The 20,598-nt window shown below is 33.2% G+C and overlaps 1 protein-coding gene across 29 annotated transcripts in view; it reads left to right on the forward strand.

The window, feature by feature from the left end:
• Ppfia2 (PPFI scaffold protein A2) overlaps positions 1–20,598 on the forward strand; it is a 436,080-nt gene that overhangs the window by 340,524 nt on the left and 74,958 nt on the right. For 28 of the 29 annotated variants that reach the window (XM_076920120.1, XM_076920126.1, XM_076920131.1 and 25 more), the window contains 5 exons: positions 4,314–4,397; positions 4,666–4,797; positions 5,923–5,985; positions 11,613–11,704; positions 18,580–18,715. In XM_076920120.1, the coding sequence (XP_076776235.1) occupies positions 4,314–4,397; positions 4,666–4,797; positions 5,923–5,985; positions 11,613–11,704; positions 18,580–18,715 (507 nt within the window). Of the gene's footprint in view, positions 1–3,798; positions 3,882–4,313; positions 4,398–4,665; positions 4,798–5,922; positions 5,986–11,612; positions 11,705–18,579; positions 18,716–20,598 lie in introns of those variants that run through there. The other variant, XM_076920150.1, reaches the window with a different exon arrangement.

Here is a 20,598-nt window from a genome sequence, read left to right on the forward strand (position 1 = left end):
ATTAGTATATTAGGGTAAGACTACTAAATTTACACTCTTCTATAACCACAGACCCCACTAGTAAGTCACTCTGGTACTTTAAAATACTAGAGCCCCAAAATTTAGAATGTACAATCAGGTAACTTCAAAATAGATCCTAAGTCACATAAAGCTTCCCAAGTATGTCAATATTATTATGCCTTTTCTTACAAAGAGTTATTTTAAATTACTATAATATAGACCAAGACAACACAGTTGCTCTGTTTTAATTTTAGAGATATAAGTAATCAGCATAAAGAGTTACCATTTTAAATTTTGCTATTGTAAGACTGACTAAGAAAATAACTTATAAAACAGGGTAGATTAATCATCAGTATTTATTTTACTTAAAAAAAATTTAGAATGTTTCCTAAAGAAATACTGCTTCAGATTTATGAAATCATTGCCACAGATTAGCCATTGATAGATATAGAATAAAATATCATTTAAAATGAAATAATTGACTTACATGGCTTTAAATCACCTTTTGTGATATAAAACCCCTAGAAATTGACTCAGTTATTACTGCCATTTTTCTGTAAACATGTCAGCACTTTTGTTAGGATCTAGAATGTGATACAAACAGGATTATGTACTATAATTATATACTATATGATGTAATTAATTACCATGGTGAATAAATTTCCCCTTTATCAGAACCCTCTAAATTTTCAGTAGTTTAGAAATCACTTAGCATTCTTTGAAATTCTTCTAATAGTGTATAATTGATTCTTTGCTTACTATGAATTTGGCTTCTAACAGTTAGCTACAAGTACTTTTGGGTATATAAGACAGTTTTATAAGACAGTTGTTTTATTTTATAAACTAAAACTGCTAAGATTATATCCCTTAGCTTATGATGTGTCTATAGGTTTGTAGATGAATCATTTTCTCAAAGCACTGTGACTTCAACCCTCTTCCACTTATTCTTGGATTCTTTTCAGAAAGCTCAGAGAACAACTAAACAGTGTTTCCATCTTATTCAATTTCAATTCACAGTCATTATATCATTATTATCAATGGTCTTTTTTTTCTATTCTTCGTCTTTCCACCATTCTAAATTGTGAAACATTTACTTAGCATTTATTTATTTAGTATTAGTTGTTTATTTAGTATTAGTTGTTTTCCTTTGAGCTTTTAAATCACAATTCAACAACTAATCAAGTATTTGGTGTGTGGGGGGGTGTATGTGTGTGTTTGTGTCTTATTTTTATCTATCTATATCTTTTTGTTTCTTTATGTATTTTCTCTTACTAACTTTATTATGCATTGTGTCTGTATTCACATGCTTCTCATAATAATTTCTGTTACTGTTTTGCTAAAATCTTAACTCATTTAGAATTTCCCAATACCAGTGAGTAAAACCCAGATGGATTCCTCAAGGACAAATAATAGCAGATTGATGGTTTCCAGTCCTGAGCTAATGTCAATTGTGCTCTTAGAGGTCTATGGGCAACATAGCACTGCACTGTTGGGTAAAAACTGGACCCAGTATTGCTTATAGATGCTGACTGAATTTACATTTTAGATTATAAGACTGTTTTGTTTTTCATCATCTAGCTAGAGAGAGACACAAAGTAGGTAAACCTCATTTAGTTCTTTAAGGATTCTAGCTTAATGGCCATACATAATACAATATTTGATGTATTTATGTACAATTAACCATCAGAGATCATTCTGGACTCCCACTGTTATGATTTGTTATAGCTATTTCTCTAATTAAAACCCACATTTACTCAAGTAGGTTATAATTCTTCTTGAATTTTATGAGCTATTTCATTTATTTAGTGCTGATAAAAGTGTCAGTAATAACATAATTTAGACATGACAATACTTGTGTTTTGAATCTGAAGTAAATTTCTACAATGTCTCTGCATGTTCATTATTGAAAGAAACATGAAAATGTTTAAGATATTAAAGAACTTGTATTCTTGAAGACTAACTTATAGAAGTTCAAATAGTTACCCCACCTTTTTGGATCAATCCCTTATTTAGTTTTAATAACTTAAATGACGATAAACTATACAGGTTTAGTTACAAATTACAAACTTAAATTATACAGTTCCAACAACCTCTTCATCAATTATCTGCACTTTTAAAAAATGAGACTTGCAAATATTAAATGGCATAAAATGAGTGGGAAACAGAAAATTCTTATTAATGACCTGGGTTCAGTTACCCGCAGTCACATTGGGTAGCTCTCACTATCACCTATATATCCAGCACTGTTCAACTGCCACCCTTGTCTTGCCTCTGAAGACACTGCAGTTACACACACAAACCCACACACAGAATTATGTGAATATAATTAAGTCAATGTAGAAAAATAATAACTAAATAATACAAAATACATTTGCTTTCATTTGAGGATCATGGTAGCTTTCATTACTCTTTATATTTAGAAGCCAGTGTAAGATGCTTGCAAAGAAATTGTGATTTTTCTGTGTTTATAAAATAAATTTATGAGACTGGAAGTTTATATGTATATATGACAAATTATAGTTTAATACAACAGATTTAAAACATTAAATGTTATTCCTTAGAGTAAGTTAGAACTTGTACATAAAGTAGTACAATTGTATATCAACTGGTCATTATTTCTTTTCAGTTACTGTATGAAATGTTTGCATATAGTTCTAAAATAGTTTAAAATAAATTTCAGTATTTCAGCATGAGCTAGTATCATGTCAAAGGATACGTTCTAGAGAGTTAAAATTGTATTACTGATATAAGACTGTTAGGGTGTTATAATTATTTAACTTGTAATTGTAAATTAAAATGTTGATGCAATGTTGTGTTTGTGCATAATGTACTAACACAATTCAGCCATCAGCAATGTCCCATGTGTTAACACTCTAAACCTGTAGTTTCCTGACAGCGAGACATGTAACTAATCTCTTGTAACTAGGCAATCTTTAACTCACAAGGCGTCTGTGCATCCATTTCACTCTAGGGTACTATTTTGTTTTATAGCAACAAATTAATGCAGATGTACCTTGGTGTGGTCCTTCGTGTCATTTTGGTTTTGAGCATTCACAAAGTTTCTTGTCCTTATGACATTATCATCGTCTAATAAGTAGAGACATTTTATTTCTTTCACTTAATTTTTTAAAATTACACTTGAGGATAAGGCCACTGTATATATATATATATATATATATATATATATATATATATATATATCATATGTATATAGTAATCATCTCTTACATGGACAACTGTTGCTGAGGAAACCCAATCCTGTTTGAACTGAAGAATATTCATAATAATATATACTGTGGGTTAGTCCTAAATCTGATTTCTACACACAAGGTTTTATATAATCCTGATCCAAATATGACACTCCTGAAGAACAGTTTTCAATGTTGAGATGCAATGTTTCTATCAGGTTTTTTTTTCTAGGTACATGATGAAAACAAAAGCAAAGATGTTCTTAAGTATCTATCAGAGATATTCTAGTGTTTGGTTTCTCATAATTCCAGTTATTACATGTCATTTACAGAGTTGCTTTAACTCACCCTGTAAAAGTCCATCATTGCCAGCTGTCACTAACCCTTCATACCTCAGGTTCCCAGCTTTTGATTTGAGCATATCACGTCTTTCATTTATAACCATCAATTGCATTACTTTCACCAGATACCAGAATAGCGTCTATTAAAGTATTGAATTTGCCGTCACTTTTATTTTAAGCATTCTGTACTATGTTCTGTTTGGTGTCAGTGTCTTTAGTTCTGATTTTTTCAATTTTGTCCTTCTCCTTTTCCTTGACTTGTTAGTCTGATCCAACCTCTTCTACCTCATCTGATGATTATCAATATGTTATGGAAGCTAAACTCCAAGAAATGATCTCCATACGTAGGAAGGTAGTCCTACTGGACTTTACTTTCTATTGCTATAATAGAATCCATCTAAGTTTTTTTCTTTTCATTTATATAAAAGATTATGTTACTTTTATTTATTGATAATCGACCATCTGTGCAGTTCAGTGCTTCAGGAGCTTAAGATTGGACAATGGCAGGTTTGTGTTCAAACCATGCACAGTCTGCATGTCACATTTGGCTGATTTCATCGCTCATAAATAAGTCCAGTGTTTTGCTGATGCTTGGATGTAACAGGCCCTTGTTAGCTGACACATTTCAAGCAATGCTGTTCAGCTGCCTGTGTAAAGAAAGTTTATGTTTGGAAACTATGTTTGCAGTTGGTAGTAGCTTGCTTTACATTTTATTTCCGTTTATTTGGATGGGATGCATTAACTCATCTTACATTTTAGGTCCAATCTTTGTGTTTCTTAACAGGCTGAAGAGAGGCATGGAAATATCGAGGAACGTATGAGACACCTAGAGGGTCAACTTGAAGAGAAGAATCAAGAACTCCAAAGAGTATGCATGAAGCTTTCTCCTCTATCATTAGTGTTTTTAAATTCAGACTGTGTATAAGAGAAAAACATTCTCAATTAAAAGCTGTGCTTAAAATCATTTGTCTATGTTCCAGGCATTTGAAAGAAAATAGTTTCTACAAATTTAATCAGAACCATGCATAAAATTATGTTCAGTATAAACCCCACAAATCTATCAAATTAAGCATGAAAGGCAGCAAGTTTTATTTTACCATGCCAAATATATTTTTTCTCTTTTTCTTAACTATAAGGCTAGACAAAGGGAGAAAATGAATGAAGAGCATAATAAAAGGTTATCTGATACCGTGGACAGGCTTCTGACCGAATCCAATGAGCGCCTGCAACTACACCTGAAGGAAAGGATGGCTGCCTTGGAAGAGAAGGTACAGTCAGAGACAAGAGAAGCACATGTATGCTTAACCAGATTGTCTAGGTTGTAATTTTTCCTAGCCAGCTGTACTCATTCTTTGCATCAGGCAATCAACCTACTTTCCTTAGTCTAAAAAAAAAAAAAAAAACTCAATACAGTCTTAGATAGTGAGTTAATAATTTCAACAAAATGCTACAGCATCAGGAATTGAACAAATAATAAGATGACACATAATAAATACTACATATTAATACATATCAATTAATATTTGTTTCATAAGAAACAAATGTATGAAAACATGCAGGAATACATGATGAAGTTTTTCATTAATCTTCTCATCATTTGTTAAATTTAGAAGAAGACAAAAATAAATATTGAGCATGTGTTTACATGAAATTATTGTGTGCTTGATCTCTTATAATTATTAACATGGAAGCCAAGGCACGAAATGCTGTCAGGTAGTAGAGAATTATTGTTAAAGATAGAGGGTTTAGAAACCTCTATTTCCAACTGCATTGTTTCCAGAAATGTGCTTAGGTTCGGGCTGACAAGTGATTCAAAATCATGTTTGTCAAGTTAATAACTAGAAACTATCACACTAATCAGAATTGTTAGAGATGGTGACCAAACTCAGAAAAAGCCACAGATGTAAATACTAAAACTTCAGGAGCACGGATTATTTCAGAACATAAACAGAATTTCACTCACTATCCTCTTCAGGTATTTTTTTTTGTTGCCATTTAATCGGAGAAAATGTTTTAACAAAATGTTAGCCAATTTTGATTTTTTGACACAGTAGGAAGTCAAAGTATAGTACTAATAGTTGGGTAATAATTGAAGAATACCTTAATTCTTTCTTGTCTATAATAAAGTCCTTGAAGAATCAGTGTAATAACTCATAGTGTAACATTTGTTCTGTTTATCTATCCAAGTGTAGCAAAATAGCATTCTGGCTTAAAAAATTTATTTTTCAAAAGGTTCACTCTCACTATTAAAGACTTCAATAAAACTTGGTTTCCATAGAAACAAGGAAATATATTTACCAGAGAAAGAATGATAAAAGGTTCTTGAGTGTTAGAGTATTCATGTACATATTTAAATACTTTCAGCATACTTCTTTCTTTTATTTTTTCCATAGAATGTTTTGATTCAAGAATCAGAAACCTTCAGAAAAAATCTTGAAGAGTCCTTACATGATAAGGTATTATGGGAAAACATTATCTTATTCACATTGATGAATATATTATGAAATAAATAAGATAGAAACAATTTTGTTAGACTTTAAAACATTTTTAACTCGTTATAGCAAAGCATATATTTATGTAGAAACTAAAAAGATTTTAGCATTGAATACATTACAAACCCTGGAAACACTCTGTAAACAACCCATGTTATCTTAAAATCACTATTAATCAATATCTCTACTGACAAACATGATCCTGTTTTGGATCATATTTATTGGTATATATGCACTACAATTTGTGAAGTTACGGATGTTATTTCTGAAAAAAAATCACTGTTATATAAAATTGTGTTAGTAAGTGTTTTCTGGCATATTCCTACTTCTGGGGTAATTGAAAATTGAAGAGAAGAAGCAAATCTTGCAAAGAGTGATTTAAAATGGCAGAAGTCAAGGGAAAATTCCGGAGAGTGACACGAGCCACATGTAGTAACAGAGTATCCTAATGATATAAAGGAAACTGGGATTTGGTATGTGACTAAAGAATTAGGCAATTGCAGATAGTCCTGCAGGCCTTGTAAGCACAGAATACATATCATGCCTAGAGGTGCTTGTTAGTTTGGGGGGTGTTATTCATATGTGTGACACTTTGAAACTGAGGAGGAGTTTGGTGAGGACTACCCATTCACGTTGTAAGAGTCGTTGTGTATTGGAAGTACACAAACAACAAAGGAATAGAGGAAAAGAAGGGGGAAGGGAAATGAAGAAAAGAAAGAAGAGTAAAAAAGAAATAGAAAGGATCTAAAGGAGAAGGGGGAAGCAAAGAATAAAAGATCTGGCATCAGTACAATAATACAGAAGGCACTGAAAATGGGACATTTTACATTGTTACAATAGTTTAAAAATAATAACCATGTGGTCTCACACCATGGATGCTCATGCTCTTCTGATATACACCACTATTGCAGGTGTTGCTCAAAGAATGCTTCGATTTATTACTGAATGTTTAATAGAGATTGCACAGAGGGGACAATATTTTACTAGGCTTGTAGGTCCTTTTAGTGAGCAGGTAGTGGTCCAGGTGGAGGTTGGACCTATGAAATAGCATTGAGGAAGCAAGCATGGGTGACTAGATGAATCATCAGAATTTTGCTGGAAGTACCACATGTTTAGTGATCTAGTTCTGGCCATATTGTGAATTTTGGCCTTGATCCTGTTATGCAGTGTTAAGTTATTTAAAGTTCTGTGTGCTTCTGGCAAGATCCTCAAAACCTACTCCCCAGCACCTACACAATCCTACAGCTTCAGCTATCTACCCAAGCAACAACCAATATAACAAGTCATCTTAAGCAATATGTCCTTGCTAATGTCAATCTCCAAAAAGGGTATTCCTGGGCCAAACTTCATTTTTGGGCGATTATATCATATGGCTAATCATATTCACTGATTTTAGAATATCTATAATTATTTAAATGTCCACTAAAATTACTATGATTACAAATCACCCTAAACAATATGTTCTGCATGTCTTCCCTGTTTTTTCTTTAGATTAATTTTTATTGTATATTTTATTTACATTTCAGATGTTATCCCCTTTCCCCTTTTCTCCCAGACCCAGATACCCCTATCCCCTACCCCTTCCCCCTGCTTCTATGAGGATATATCCCTACTCACCCACCCATTCCCTCCACATCACCCTCTAATTCCCTCACATTGGGGCATCCAGCCTTCACAGGACCAAGGATTTCCTCTCCCACCTATGCCCAACAATGTCATCCTCCCCTACATACACAGCTGGAGCAATGGATTTCTCCCTATGTGCTCCCAGGCTGGTGGTTTAGACCCTGGGAGCTCTGGTTGGTTGGTATTATTGCTCTCTCCATGGGGTCACAAACCCATTTCCTGTCTTTTTATTTTATGACTTCTATCTTTGAAATCTAAGGTATTTACACTTCTTTCTGAAGCAATTTTTGTTCAGTCCCTGGCAGGCTTATTTGATCTCATGAATTTCAACACCACTATTAATTAAATACTTCCTAATTTCAACCACTACTACATATTTTTTCCAGGAAGAAGCTGTTGTGTTTCAGGGCCAACTCATATTTTCATCTGGATACTTTAAAAAAAATATGTCTGATTTAACAGGTTGATTTTTCCACAGTGTTACCTACCTAGCACATACTCAGATATACCAAACACCACTGCTACTTATCCTAACCAGGATTACCAGCATTAACATTCTGAGTAAATCACATATAGCCCTCCCAATACATAAGCATGAATAATGTTTACTAATGTACATTAGTAACAGAATTGGGTAACCAAACAAGAAATCGTTTAAAGTATTTATTTATTTGACTTTCTCTGTTTCAGAGTGATATGCCAGTAGAAGAGTTGGCAATAACTAACTCTCATGTTTATATAATTTTTTTTGTAGAACCTAATAGGAAAATTCTGTTTGTTCCATAAATAAAAAATATAAAAAAAATTATCCACTTTCTCCAGTGAATATTCATGTCTATCCTATGACACTGCTAATACGATTTTGAATAACTCCACATTTTATTTCTTCCCTGCCTTCCAATTTTAAGCAAGCATTTATTCAGAGCTATTGCAGTCATTGTGTATAATGCTTCTCTGCCCAGATTTTCCCCATTTGCTCTCTTTTCTACTCCTAGTACAGAACCATAGACTTTTCAAATGCTTTAGTGTCTTTCAGAACTATGGTTTCCCCTCATTCAGTGGTAATTTTACCAAATCCATACCCTAGCTATGTTTTTTTCTTGCTATCTCTAAGAGAACAACTTGAGGACCTGCCCTGTCTCACCAAATATACTTCCATCTGCAATGTTTTTTTCCTGATAGGTTATTACGTTTTATTCAGACCTTCCATCCAACATCACGTTACGCATCATTCTTGCACAACTGTTCTATGTTCTTCCCAACAATATTATTTACTAGTGAGTTTTATTTATTGGTTGCCATTTCTACTAATGCACATTAAGGAAAGGCATTGCATTTATTGTACACTAGGTACACAGAAGAGAAGTTCAATGAGTATTTTTGAAAATACTAAAATTATTATTTTATTTATTATTAATAAAAACATATTAATTATCATTTATTAAGCAAGAAATTATTTAAGCAAATTATTTGACTATCCATACGTTTCAAAGTGATATGCTTTCAGAAGAATGTGTGCCAACGATATAATAAATAATTTACAAAAATGTCCAAGAAACATGGAGTAAATAGTATTGTGGTCCTGATAATATAAATAAGATATAAGAGAAATGTCACAAATGCTACATTGTCACTATGTTAGCTAGTTCTCTGTTGCTTTGAAGAAACATCAAGCCCAAGGAACTCACTGAAGACAGAGATTGTTATGGCTTCCAATTCTAGAGGTTGGGTCTATTATCATCATGGCAGGCTACATGGCCTCTAGCACAAGCATGGTGTTGGAGGAGTACCTGAGATTTTTAAATCTAATTCATACACAAGAAGAGGAAAGAAAACTGACTGGAATATTGTGGGCTTTTGATAATACAAAGACAACACCCAAAGACATACTTCTTTCAAATAAGCCACATCTCCTATCCTTTCCCAAAGAATTCCACCAACACTCAAATATTAGCCTATGGGGGAAATTCTCAGTAAATACAGTCTTATTGTGATGAGAAATAAAATAAAAATTTTAAAAGTGTGTAATTAGTTTATTGACAGCCTTTCTTTCATTATGGGTCTTCCAATCATAAATATACTTTACTTATCCACTTATTCACATCTCAAGAAATGTTAAATTTTAAGACTATTGGCTTCCTTTTTATAATGAAGTTTTGCTTCTTCCAGTCATTTTTCTTTTATTTATTATTTATTTACTTACTTATTCACTTTACAACCAGCTCACTGCGCCCACCCTATCCCAGAGTGCTCTTCCCAAAATCTTTTCACTCATTCCTCCTCCCCTTCTCCTCTGAATTGGTGCCCCACCCTCTCTTTTACCCTACCCCAGTACATCAAATCTCTGTGAGGCTAGGCAAATTCTCTCCCACTGAGGCCAGACAAGGCAGCCCAGCTAGAATAATATATCCCCGCATACAGGCAACAGCTTTTGGGATAAGCCCTGCTCCAATTGTTTGGGACCCATATGGAGACCAAGCTGCACATCTGCTACATATATGCAGGGAGGCCTAGGTCTAGCCTACATATGTTCATTGGTTGGTAATTCAGTGTCTGAGAGCCCCAAGGGTACCAGGTTAATTGACTCTGTTAGTCTGCCTGTCAAGTTCCTATCTCTTAGAGGGCCCTCAGTCCTTCCCCCAACTCTTCCATAAGAGTCCCCAAGCTCCATTCAATGTCTGCATGTGGATGTCTGCATCTGTTTGTGTCAGCTGCTGTGTTGAGCTTCTCAGAGGACAGCCATGCTAGACTCCTGTCTATAAGTTTAAAAGAGTACCATTAATAGTATTGGGGATTGGTGCTGGCCCATGGAATGGGTCTTAAGTTGGGCTGATTATTGGTTGGACATTCTCTCATCCTCTGTACCATCCCCTGCCCCTGAATTTCTTGTAGACAAAATAAATTTTAGGTTGAAAGTTTTCTGCTTGGTTTGGTGTTCAAGTTGCTCAACTGGAATTTCTGCCTAGCCACAAGAGGTTGCTTCTTCATGTTCCATATCCCCAGTGCTATGAGTCACATGTAAGGTCACCCCCACTGATTCTTGGGTGCCTCCCTTATCCCAGGTCTCTGTCTTTCCCTTTTTTACTGATGTGCCCTTTCATCCTAATGAAATAAGTGAAATTCTTCACTTTATTGATTAGGGATTTTCAGAGGAACAGAACTGATAAAAATGAGAGGATTTTTATTATTAGAATGGCTTAGAGTCTGTGGTCAAACTAGTCCAACAATGGCTGTCTTTCAATGGAAAATCCAAAATCCCGTAGTTGTTCAGTCACAAGGCTTGGAGTCTCAGCTGATGCACTCTGGAATCCTGAAAAAGTAGGCTCTTATGGAAGTGAAAAATTGGCTTACAAAGAGCAAGCAAGCATCCCTCTCCCATGTCTTTCATGTAGGTTGCCATGAGGAGAGGTGGCCCAGATGAAAGATGTATCTTCCCACTACAAAAATTCTGGATTAAAAGTGGGTCTTCCCACTTCAAATAAATTAATAATAATAATAATAATGATAATGATAATGATAATGATAATGATAATGATAATGATAATGAAACAAACTTCCTCACAGGTGAAATCAGCACTTGGGTTTTAAGTTAATTCCACATGTAATCAACTTCACAACCCAAAGAATAGCCATCATATTCCATTAGTTCACACAGGTGTATTGTTTAATTTAAATCTAAGCTGTGATTTGTGCTTTGCATTTGAAATGACATATCTATAACCATTCATGATTTTAATAATCTCACACATTTGCAAATGTTTAGGGTTAAGAAATAATAGGGAATTTATTTCTGTTATTGACATATTCATTATGAAAGATAAACATAAGTATATTTTCTGATTATAACCATTGTCCTTTAATAAAATTAAAATATGTTCTCTTTTGAGTACCCATTTATTTGCCATAATGGAATGCTAATACATGGGTTGTGTCCATCATCTGAGTAACTACTGTCTTATTTTTAGGAAAGATTAGCAGAAGAAATTGAGAAGCTGAGGTCTGAACTTGACCAAATGAAAATGAGAACTGGCTCTCTAATTGAACCCACTATATCAAGGTAACATTAAGTTATGTTTATTCTGGTTCAGCAAGCATTAATGTAAATTTTCTTATATTTTAATGTTTTCTCACATAAAATGAGGGTCCCGTATTACTCAGTAGAAATTGTAGTAATTTAATCTAATACTCTATAGTTTCTGAATTCAAAGATAATTCCCTAATTTAGAAATCCTTTTGAAGTTAACCTATCAAAATATAACTGAAAATCTTTTGTACTCTGTGTTGAAGTATAGTTATAAGTGCATAAAAATTCTTAAAGGAAAAATGAGAGTACATAGAAAAATTGCACTGTATTCCAAGAGAATATATTAGCATTTTCCTTTTTGTTTTTATTAATAATCATTTAACTTATATTAAAAATATATTTTTCTCATATAATATATACTGATTATAGTATGATACCCTTCCCTTTATGCTTCCTAGCTCCTCCTCACCTTCTCTTCCTCTGGATTCACTCCCTTTCTCACTCTAATTGCAAAGTACAAAGGCTTCTTAGAGATAAAAATTATAATATATTAAGATAATATTATAATATATTAAGATAAAACAAAAACTAACACATCAGAAATATAAGAAGCAGACAAATGGCACAAGATATATATATATATCCTATCTATATCTATCTTATATCTCTATCTATCTATCTATCTATCTATCTATCTATCTATCCATCCATCCATCTATCTATCTATCTATCTATCTATCTATCTATCTATCTATCTATCTATCTATCTAACAGGAAGCCTCAACATATACCCTAAGGACCAGTGCATTCTACCTCAGTCGTCTCTCTGAGTTCATAGATGTAATGGTCCCGTTGATTTTAGAGGGTTTTGTTTTCCTATCATACTCAGTCTTCTGTTTCTTACACTCTTTCTGCCCCCTCTTCTATTGGGTTCCCTGAGCCATGAAAGGAGGGATGTATCCCATTTAGAGCTGAGTATTCCAAGGTTTCTCATTTTCTGAATATTTTTTGGCTATGGGTTTCTCTGTTTATTCCCCTCTGCTGTAGCATGAAGCTTCTCTAGTGATGGCTGAGAAAGGAACTGGTCTATAACTACAAAAAATGTCACTGGAGTCATTTTCTTGCTATTTATTTTGGTAGAAGAGTACTGTTTGGTTTTACCTTAGGCCAGTGGACTAGCCAGTCTCTTGTTCTTGGTTAGTCAGGCAGCATCAGGTATTCTTTTCATCTTATGGAATCAAGCAATCAGATATTGCTTGGTTATTCCCACAAGCTTTGCTCTACCATTCTCCTAGCATATCTTGTAGGCAGGTTCTCATTGTAGATCAAAGCATTTGTAACTGTGTTGGTAGCTACATATTTTTTTTTTTTTGGTAGTGGCCAGAGTACATTCCTATTCCAAAGATGCTAGCACCTGTTTTTAACTTCTCCATTTTTTAACTTCTCCATTTTAATGAGTTGTAGAGATATAGTCTTCAGCTATGTAGACTGATCTTAAGTTTATAGAAAGAAACCTATCTATAGGACTGGCAGCAGCATGAGTAGTTTGTGGATTCCCCAAGTAACACTTTGGCTAACCACTCAATGAGATGTAATCCAAATCAATACTTAAAACTTCATGTAGTGACACTAAGATGTCCAGCTGGGGCTCTTTCTTTTATATCACCTTCATACACATACACACACACACACACACACACACACACACACACACACGCACTCACGTATGCGTGCACACGCATATGCACACACACATTTATAGATATGTGCGTGTGTGTGTCTCTCTGTGTGTATGAATGTCTGCATTTGTGTGTATGTGTGCATACATGTAAGCTTCTATTGTACTAGGTTTCCATACTACCCCTCAAGTAGCTCTTAATTGTGGCTGTCTCTCACTACACTCCTTCCATTGTCATCATCGCATCGTCATCTTCTCTCCTCACTTGATCAAGTTCCCCCTTCCCATCCATCCATAACTGTATATTGTGTTTCCCTTTCCAATGGAGATGTATAGTCTCTTACTATATACTCATCTTCTGTGGATCTATGGATTTTATCTTGGTTATCATTGCCTTAAAAGCTATTATCCACATTAATACACTCCATATTTTACTTTCTGTGTCTTGGTTACCTGATTAAGTATGATTTGTTTTCTAGTTCCATCCATTTATCAGTGAGTTTCTTCATTTAATTCTTCTAACTGCTTGGTAATGTTCCATCGTATAAATATGTCCCATTTCCTTTGCCCATTCATATATTAAGGAGTTATAGGTTGTTTTCAATTTCTGACTATTATGATAGAACAGCAATAATACAAGTTTGAACAAGTATCTCTGGGTAGAACGAAATGAAGCATTCTTTTGGTATTAACTCAGTAATGGTATTGCTGGTTCTTGAGGTAGATTAATATCCAGTTTTCTTAGAAAATATGGCACTTATTTCCATAGCGGTTGTGCAAGGTTTTAGTCTCACCAACATTGTAGGATTGTTCCTATTAATTCCCACCTTTGCCTGCATACGCTGTTACTTTTTAAAATTGCTCTTAGCTATACTGAAGGGTTTAAGATGTAATCTCAAAGGGAATTTGATTTGCATTATCGTAATGGGTAAAGATGTTGAACATTTAAGTATTTCTTAGCCAACTGAGTTTCTCCTTTGAGAATTCTCTGTTCATGTATATGTATGCCACATTTTTAATTGGGTTATTTATTTTCTTGACATCTAGTTATTTTTAATTTTAGTTCCTTTTGTATTTGGGATATTAGCCCTCTATTTGATACGTATGTAGTTGGTGGGTAAAATATATTTTCACATTTTTTAGTCTACTTCTTTTTCTGAATGTTCTGGATGAAGTGTTCTTTTCTATGCTTCTGTTTCATGAAGTCTAATTTATTAATAGTTGCGCCTGTGCTTAGCACCTGTGCTAATGGTGTCCTTCAGTTCAGAAAAAAAAATATTTCTGTGCCAAGTTTAAGGCTATTCCTCACTTTCTCATATAACATGTTTAGTTTTTCTGGTTTTATGTTGAGATCTTTGATCCTTTAGTGGTTGAGGTTTTGGCACGTGAATAAATATGGATCTCTTTGGATGCTCCTCCTGGATCCATCAGGTTTTACCAAGATCTTTTGTATTTGAATGTGCTCTTTTGGCCAATGTGTATTTTTATCCTCATTATCAAAAATCAGTTATCCATAGCTGCATGGATTCTTGTCTGAGCCTTCAATCTGATTCCATTGTTTGACCTATTTTTTTTCTTAATGCTTTCAACACGTAAATAAGATAGGTCCTTAAAATGAACAAATACAACCCTATTTTAATAAATTGAAAATTAATATGGCAACTAAAATTACTCATGAAAAAAGGAAGCATTCAGTGGAGTTCATCCAGGCTTATCTATTCTATCCTACCGTAATTAGGGCAAGAAGACATGAGATGATCACTTAGTAGGTAGATAAATATTAGGATGACATATAGATATATTTGACAATAATATATGTGAAATTTAGATTTTTCCTTATGTTTGTTAAGAGGCAATGAAATTAATTAAGCCATATATTTTTCAAAGAATCACAGAGGGATAACACATGAAACTTTAAAAACTATTACTTTCTAGAAGTCAACATTTATTGTACTAAGAATATTATCTCCACAAGAGGAAAAATGTATGCCTGCTTTGCTAATATACTGTGTAGGGGAACCACACTATCTATTTGATATATAGTATGTTCTGGATAAAATAAATGGTTACCTAAATTCCATGTTTCAAATGACTAGATAAAATCAAAACTAAAACTTTTCTGTAGAGTATGCCTGAGAGATAGCTCAGTAGTGTAAGAACATTTATTTCTCCTGCATAGATAAAAACTATTTCCCAGAAAACCATGTGGTTGCTTAAAACCATCTGTCACTGAGATCTAGGGGATCAGACTGCCTCTTTTGACATTCATTGGTAGAAGAGAACTACACAGGAAACATGAATATATGCAGACAAGACATTCATATATATTCAATAAAATGAATATTAAAAATTTCACTAAATATTTTTACTCTTTTCAGAAGAACTATAAAATAACATAATATTCAATAGTTGAGTGCTTTTAAATTTCGAGAAATACAGTTCTGTGGTCACAGAGATACCCTTACTTAGTCATATAAGATTTATGACTAAATCTTATATGTGCTCACAAAGTGTGAGAGATATAATGATGATATTTAAAATGAAGACAGAGAATAATCTTGAAATATCATACGAGTCAATGCATAGAGCAGTCATTGTCTAATCACATCAAATGTATTCTAACATGTTCACATGCTATGTCCACATTTTTTGTATTATGTCTCCGAAATTGTGTTGTGGAAATATAGAAAGCTCCATTAATATGGTGAGGTTTCCTGACAGCCTGATATCTTGGCATTTCCCTAAAGAAAAGATTGTCGGGCCCACAATAATCAGTATCTCAAGGAAGAAAGTTGTGGAGACAAGTATATATATATATATATATATATATATATATATATATGTATGTATATATCCACATTTCTATACTTTGGATAGATATGTTTGCTGTTTGGTATGAGAAATAATTTTTTATGTTCTAATTCTTACCATAGATTTTTATATATATATATATAAAGTCCAGGTTACCACACAAGCTTTCTAAATGAATATAGAAAAGGGTTTTATTTAACAGTCATATCATCATATAATAAGTAAGCATTTATAAAAATTGTTAATACAGTTACATTTATGATCCATGAAAATAATTGCTGGATGAATTAAAAAAATTTAAATTTACTTAAACTTGTTAATTCTCCTATAATTTATGTGTAAAAATGATTTGAAAATCTAATTAGAATTAGTAGAGATATAATCTCTGTCTTCTTTTGTTAGGAGACAAGGTAACAATTGTGACAAAGTGTAGAGAGGTAAGCAGTAATTTTTACATGAAGATGTCCCTTCTAGTTTGGTGTTTACTCAGATGTTTTCTCTAAAGGTCTATTAACCATGTTTTATTTGCCAGACAGGTATGCACTAGAGCTCCAGCTGTGATTAAGACAGATGCTCCTGGAAAGAGGACAGGGAAGTGCTACCTTAGAGACTCTGGCAAAGATGAACTACGAAGAAAACCAGAATAGCATGTGACCAAAGGACACTTAAACTGAAGCCCAAAGAGTGCTAGACATAAAAACATGCTAAGAGACAGTTTCAACAGAAACAATAACATGTTCGAAGGGTCAGAAACGAACTAAGGTGTAAGCTATTGAGGGAACTGAAAGCTGCTCAGTTAAGCTGGGTAGAGGAGGATGGAAAGGAGGAAGTAGCTAAAGTGAATCTGCAAACTAGGAAATCCCAAATTATAGAGACTGCAAAGGGACACGGGTGTGTTGTAAACACGATACTTTTGTGTGACTTTTGATTTGTTCCATAATTTTTAAAATAATATACACTTCAGGGTTAGGAAAAACAAAGCAATGAAGCCATTTTCAGAATGGCAATTTGTAATGTCAGATAATCCACGGTGATGCCCAAAGAGCAGCCATTGATGATACACACTTACATTCTTTTGATGTAGGTAGTCTGTGAACTAATTGTTTTTCTTTTACTCACTGGCTCAGCAGAACTGGTGAAGTCTTCACTGTGTGGAAGACACATCTTTCTGAGTAAATAATGACAAGTAAAATTTTTAGTCTTTATGTTTATAAAATGTAGTGGTCAGTCCAAGAGATTAAGATAAAAAGTTATGCCATTTCTGAGTATGGCTTGGCTAGCTTACTTTTATATATGACTCATTCACTATACACAAGTTGACTGTCAGTTTATGTTAGCTGCTATAAAAATACGGTGTCATCTGTTTGCACAATGAGTTCTCATTTCATTTGATCTCATTAAGCATCTGGTAAAACAAAGTCTTCCTTAAGTTATATCATCATCCCCCACTGTGTCTAACTGCCAGAGCTCACCTATGTTTTATAAACTTGACAAACATATAATAAGTGCTTATCTCTAATCTCTGAGTGAGTTAAGGGAGGTGGTATCATCAATCAGCAGCAGCCCCAAGTTGAACAGAAAACACCTACTGATGATGAATCAGTGATTTCATTTTATAGGACAGCATGAGGTTGCTTTTGTTATCATCATCATGATTACAGGAATAAATCGAACTTGCTGTAAATCTACATATAGACAATGTGCCTGACTCCATGTTTTGATTCCAGTATAGTTTATTACCATGTTTATTGAAAATGAGGATGGTGATATTTTCCAATAGTAATTTTCCACCTATTTTATCTCTAAGCAGATTGCAGCATCAAGTGTGATTACCAAGATTTGTTGCCATCTTGAACAATGATTTACTCAAAGCTAAAATCCTAGCTATTTACTAAAATGAGTTTATTCACTGTAAAATGATCACATTACTGTTTCTCTAAATTGGACAACAGAACACTCCATGTTAGAAAATGTTAATATTTTCTCTATATCAATATAATTTAAAAGTTCTGAACTCACAAGATGATACAATTTTCAGTAAGTAAGTACAACCTAAAATATTTTAAAAATATATAGAAAAAATATTCAGATGCATACAAATGATGAAACAATTAAAGAATTCTAGAATTTAAATCAGTTGACTTTGATTATTAATGTTAGCATGTTTCCTTGTAAAGCATTCAAAATAATAAGAAACAACAAGGTTATAAGTGTAGTCTAAAATAGAAAAAAAATGCACCTTATATTTAAGAATGAAAATCTGCTGTATCACCTGATTCAAACATCCCAGAACTTAACAAGAATAACACTGTTCTTTCTCAAAGTTTATTTGCTTGAGAGACTGCCGAATTGATAATTTAGAAGCACATAGTTGTAAATGTAATTTATCAGACTCAATCTTATTTTTTCTGTTTTTCAGAACTCATATAGACACCTCCGCTGAGTTGCGGTATTCAGTTGGGTCCCTTGTAGACAGCCAGTCTGATTACAGAACCACAAAAGTAATACGAAGACCAAGGAGAGGCCGCATGGGTGTGAGAAGAGATGAGCCAAAGGTGATTGCTCTTCTTTCAGCATTATTCATGTTAGCTAAAACCAGAATGCTATTCTAAATAGAATTTCTACTAGAAGAGGAGCCTGAATGCTGGCAGTAATTTATGTTAGTTTTGTGCATAGAAAATGATACATTTTAAAATTAACTGATGTGTAATGTGTACTAGAATTTCCATATATTTATTTATCTGCCATTATATATGTGCAATTTTTATACCAATTTCAGGAATTTTAAGATTTAGGCTCTGAAGGATTTAATGTTCCATATTACAGGGCTAGCACCTCGATTGGTTCAAAATTGAAAGTAGATGTAGATAGTGACATATATAATGTTATAACCATTATATTATGTTGCCAGACAAATGGATATTCAATTTCCTTGGACTCTTGAGTACTGACGTTTGTATTTTTCTCTAAAATCAAGATTATTTGTTAAAAATTACTATGTGCAAAACACCTCTTTAAAAATGAACACAGAATTTTAAAAGTACCAGTGAAGTCTTATTCAAGACACACTGCAACTGCTCCTGTAATCCATAACCTATTTTTATTTAGCTTTTAAATGTCATATATGCATACTATATTTATAACATGTCCACCATTGCTTCTCTCTGATCCACCTCCTCCCTATCCCCTACTCCCTCTCAAATCCATGACTTTTTTTTAATTATTATTGCTACATATGAATATGTGTATATACAAAAAACACCTGCCAAGTCCATTATTGCATTATAACAACAGACCCAAAATATATTTTGTTAAGACAAGTCACCTTCTTTACCAAACATGCAAGAAGTATATATAGAGTAATGATGATAAGGAGAATTTGAAAGAGTAAATTTTAATTTTATGGAGAATTTCAGGTATGAATACTACATTTACAACATTTCCCCCTATTCCTTTCCTCCCTTCAACTCCTCCTGTATCACTTGCACTTCTCAAATTCATAGCACTTAAATTAATATCAACATTTGCAAATGCATGCATTTTATAACTATAACCTGCTGAGGTATGTGGACATATTTAGGGTTGATCTGCTGGAATTGGTTAAACTATCAGAACACTTGTTTCAAGAGAAGACTGTTCCTCTTTCAGCAGCCATTATTCTTATGTAGCTCTTATTCAAGAGTTTAGGGCTCTCCAGTAACTCCCCCTTCCTGATTGGCATGCTAACTGGTGTTGTCACTGGGCAGGTTTTCTTTATACAAACATATTTTTTGGTTCATTGGATATAGCTTAAACTTTTAAGTCATGTTTCTGTTTAATCAATACAGCCGTATGATAATTAACAAAGTTCCTCTCTGCCCTAAGCATATTTTGTTTATACAACATTTTAAAACTATATTCAAAATTCTGTTTCTTTTTCTTTTAACAGGATCTTAATGCTTTGGGTTGATAATTAGCATAAATAGATCACATGCAAATTAATCTGTCATGGTAGCTTATAATAATAGTGGAAATCATGGAAAATATAAAAGAACAAATAAAGACAAAATAGTCTGTTTTCTTTTTACTTTAAGAGAAATTAATTTATGTTCTTTCATAACAAAATAGTTCAAATCAAATTCTACTTCAGTTCTTTAGTTGTTAATTCAATATACCACAAACTGCAACTTTATCTTCTACATAACTCATTTTGAATTACCATAACATTGAAATTAATTATATTAAGAGCATAAAATTTTAGGGCCTGTCTATTAAAATCACAGTTTGCAAAATTGTTGATCTATTGGTTACTCAAAACTCCCAAACAAAAGAATATTTATGTTTACTTTAAAAACATAAAACTTAAGCCATTAAAATTAACATGTTTGACTCAAAAGGTTATTGAGGGTACAAGTGAACATGAGAGTATAGATGAATTATATTGTTTTCCATTATTGAA

This window comes from Arvicanthis niloticus, chromosome 22, assembly GCF_011762505.2.
Source record: "Arvicanthis niloticus isolate mArvNil1 chromosome 22, mArvNil1.pat.X, whole genome shotgun sequence".
Taxonomy (NCBI): domain Eukaryota; kingdom Metazoa; phylum Chordata; class Mammalia; order Rodentia; family Muridae; genus Arvicanthis; species Arvicanthis niloticus.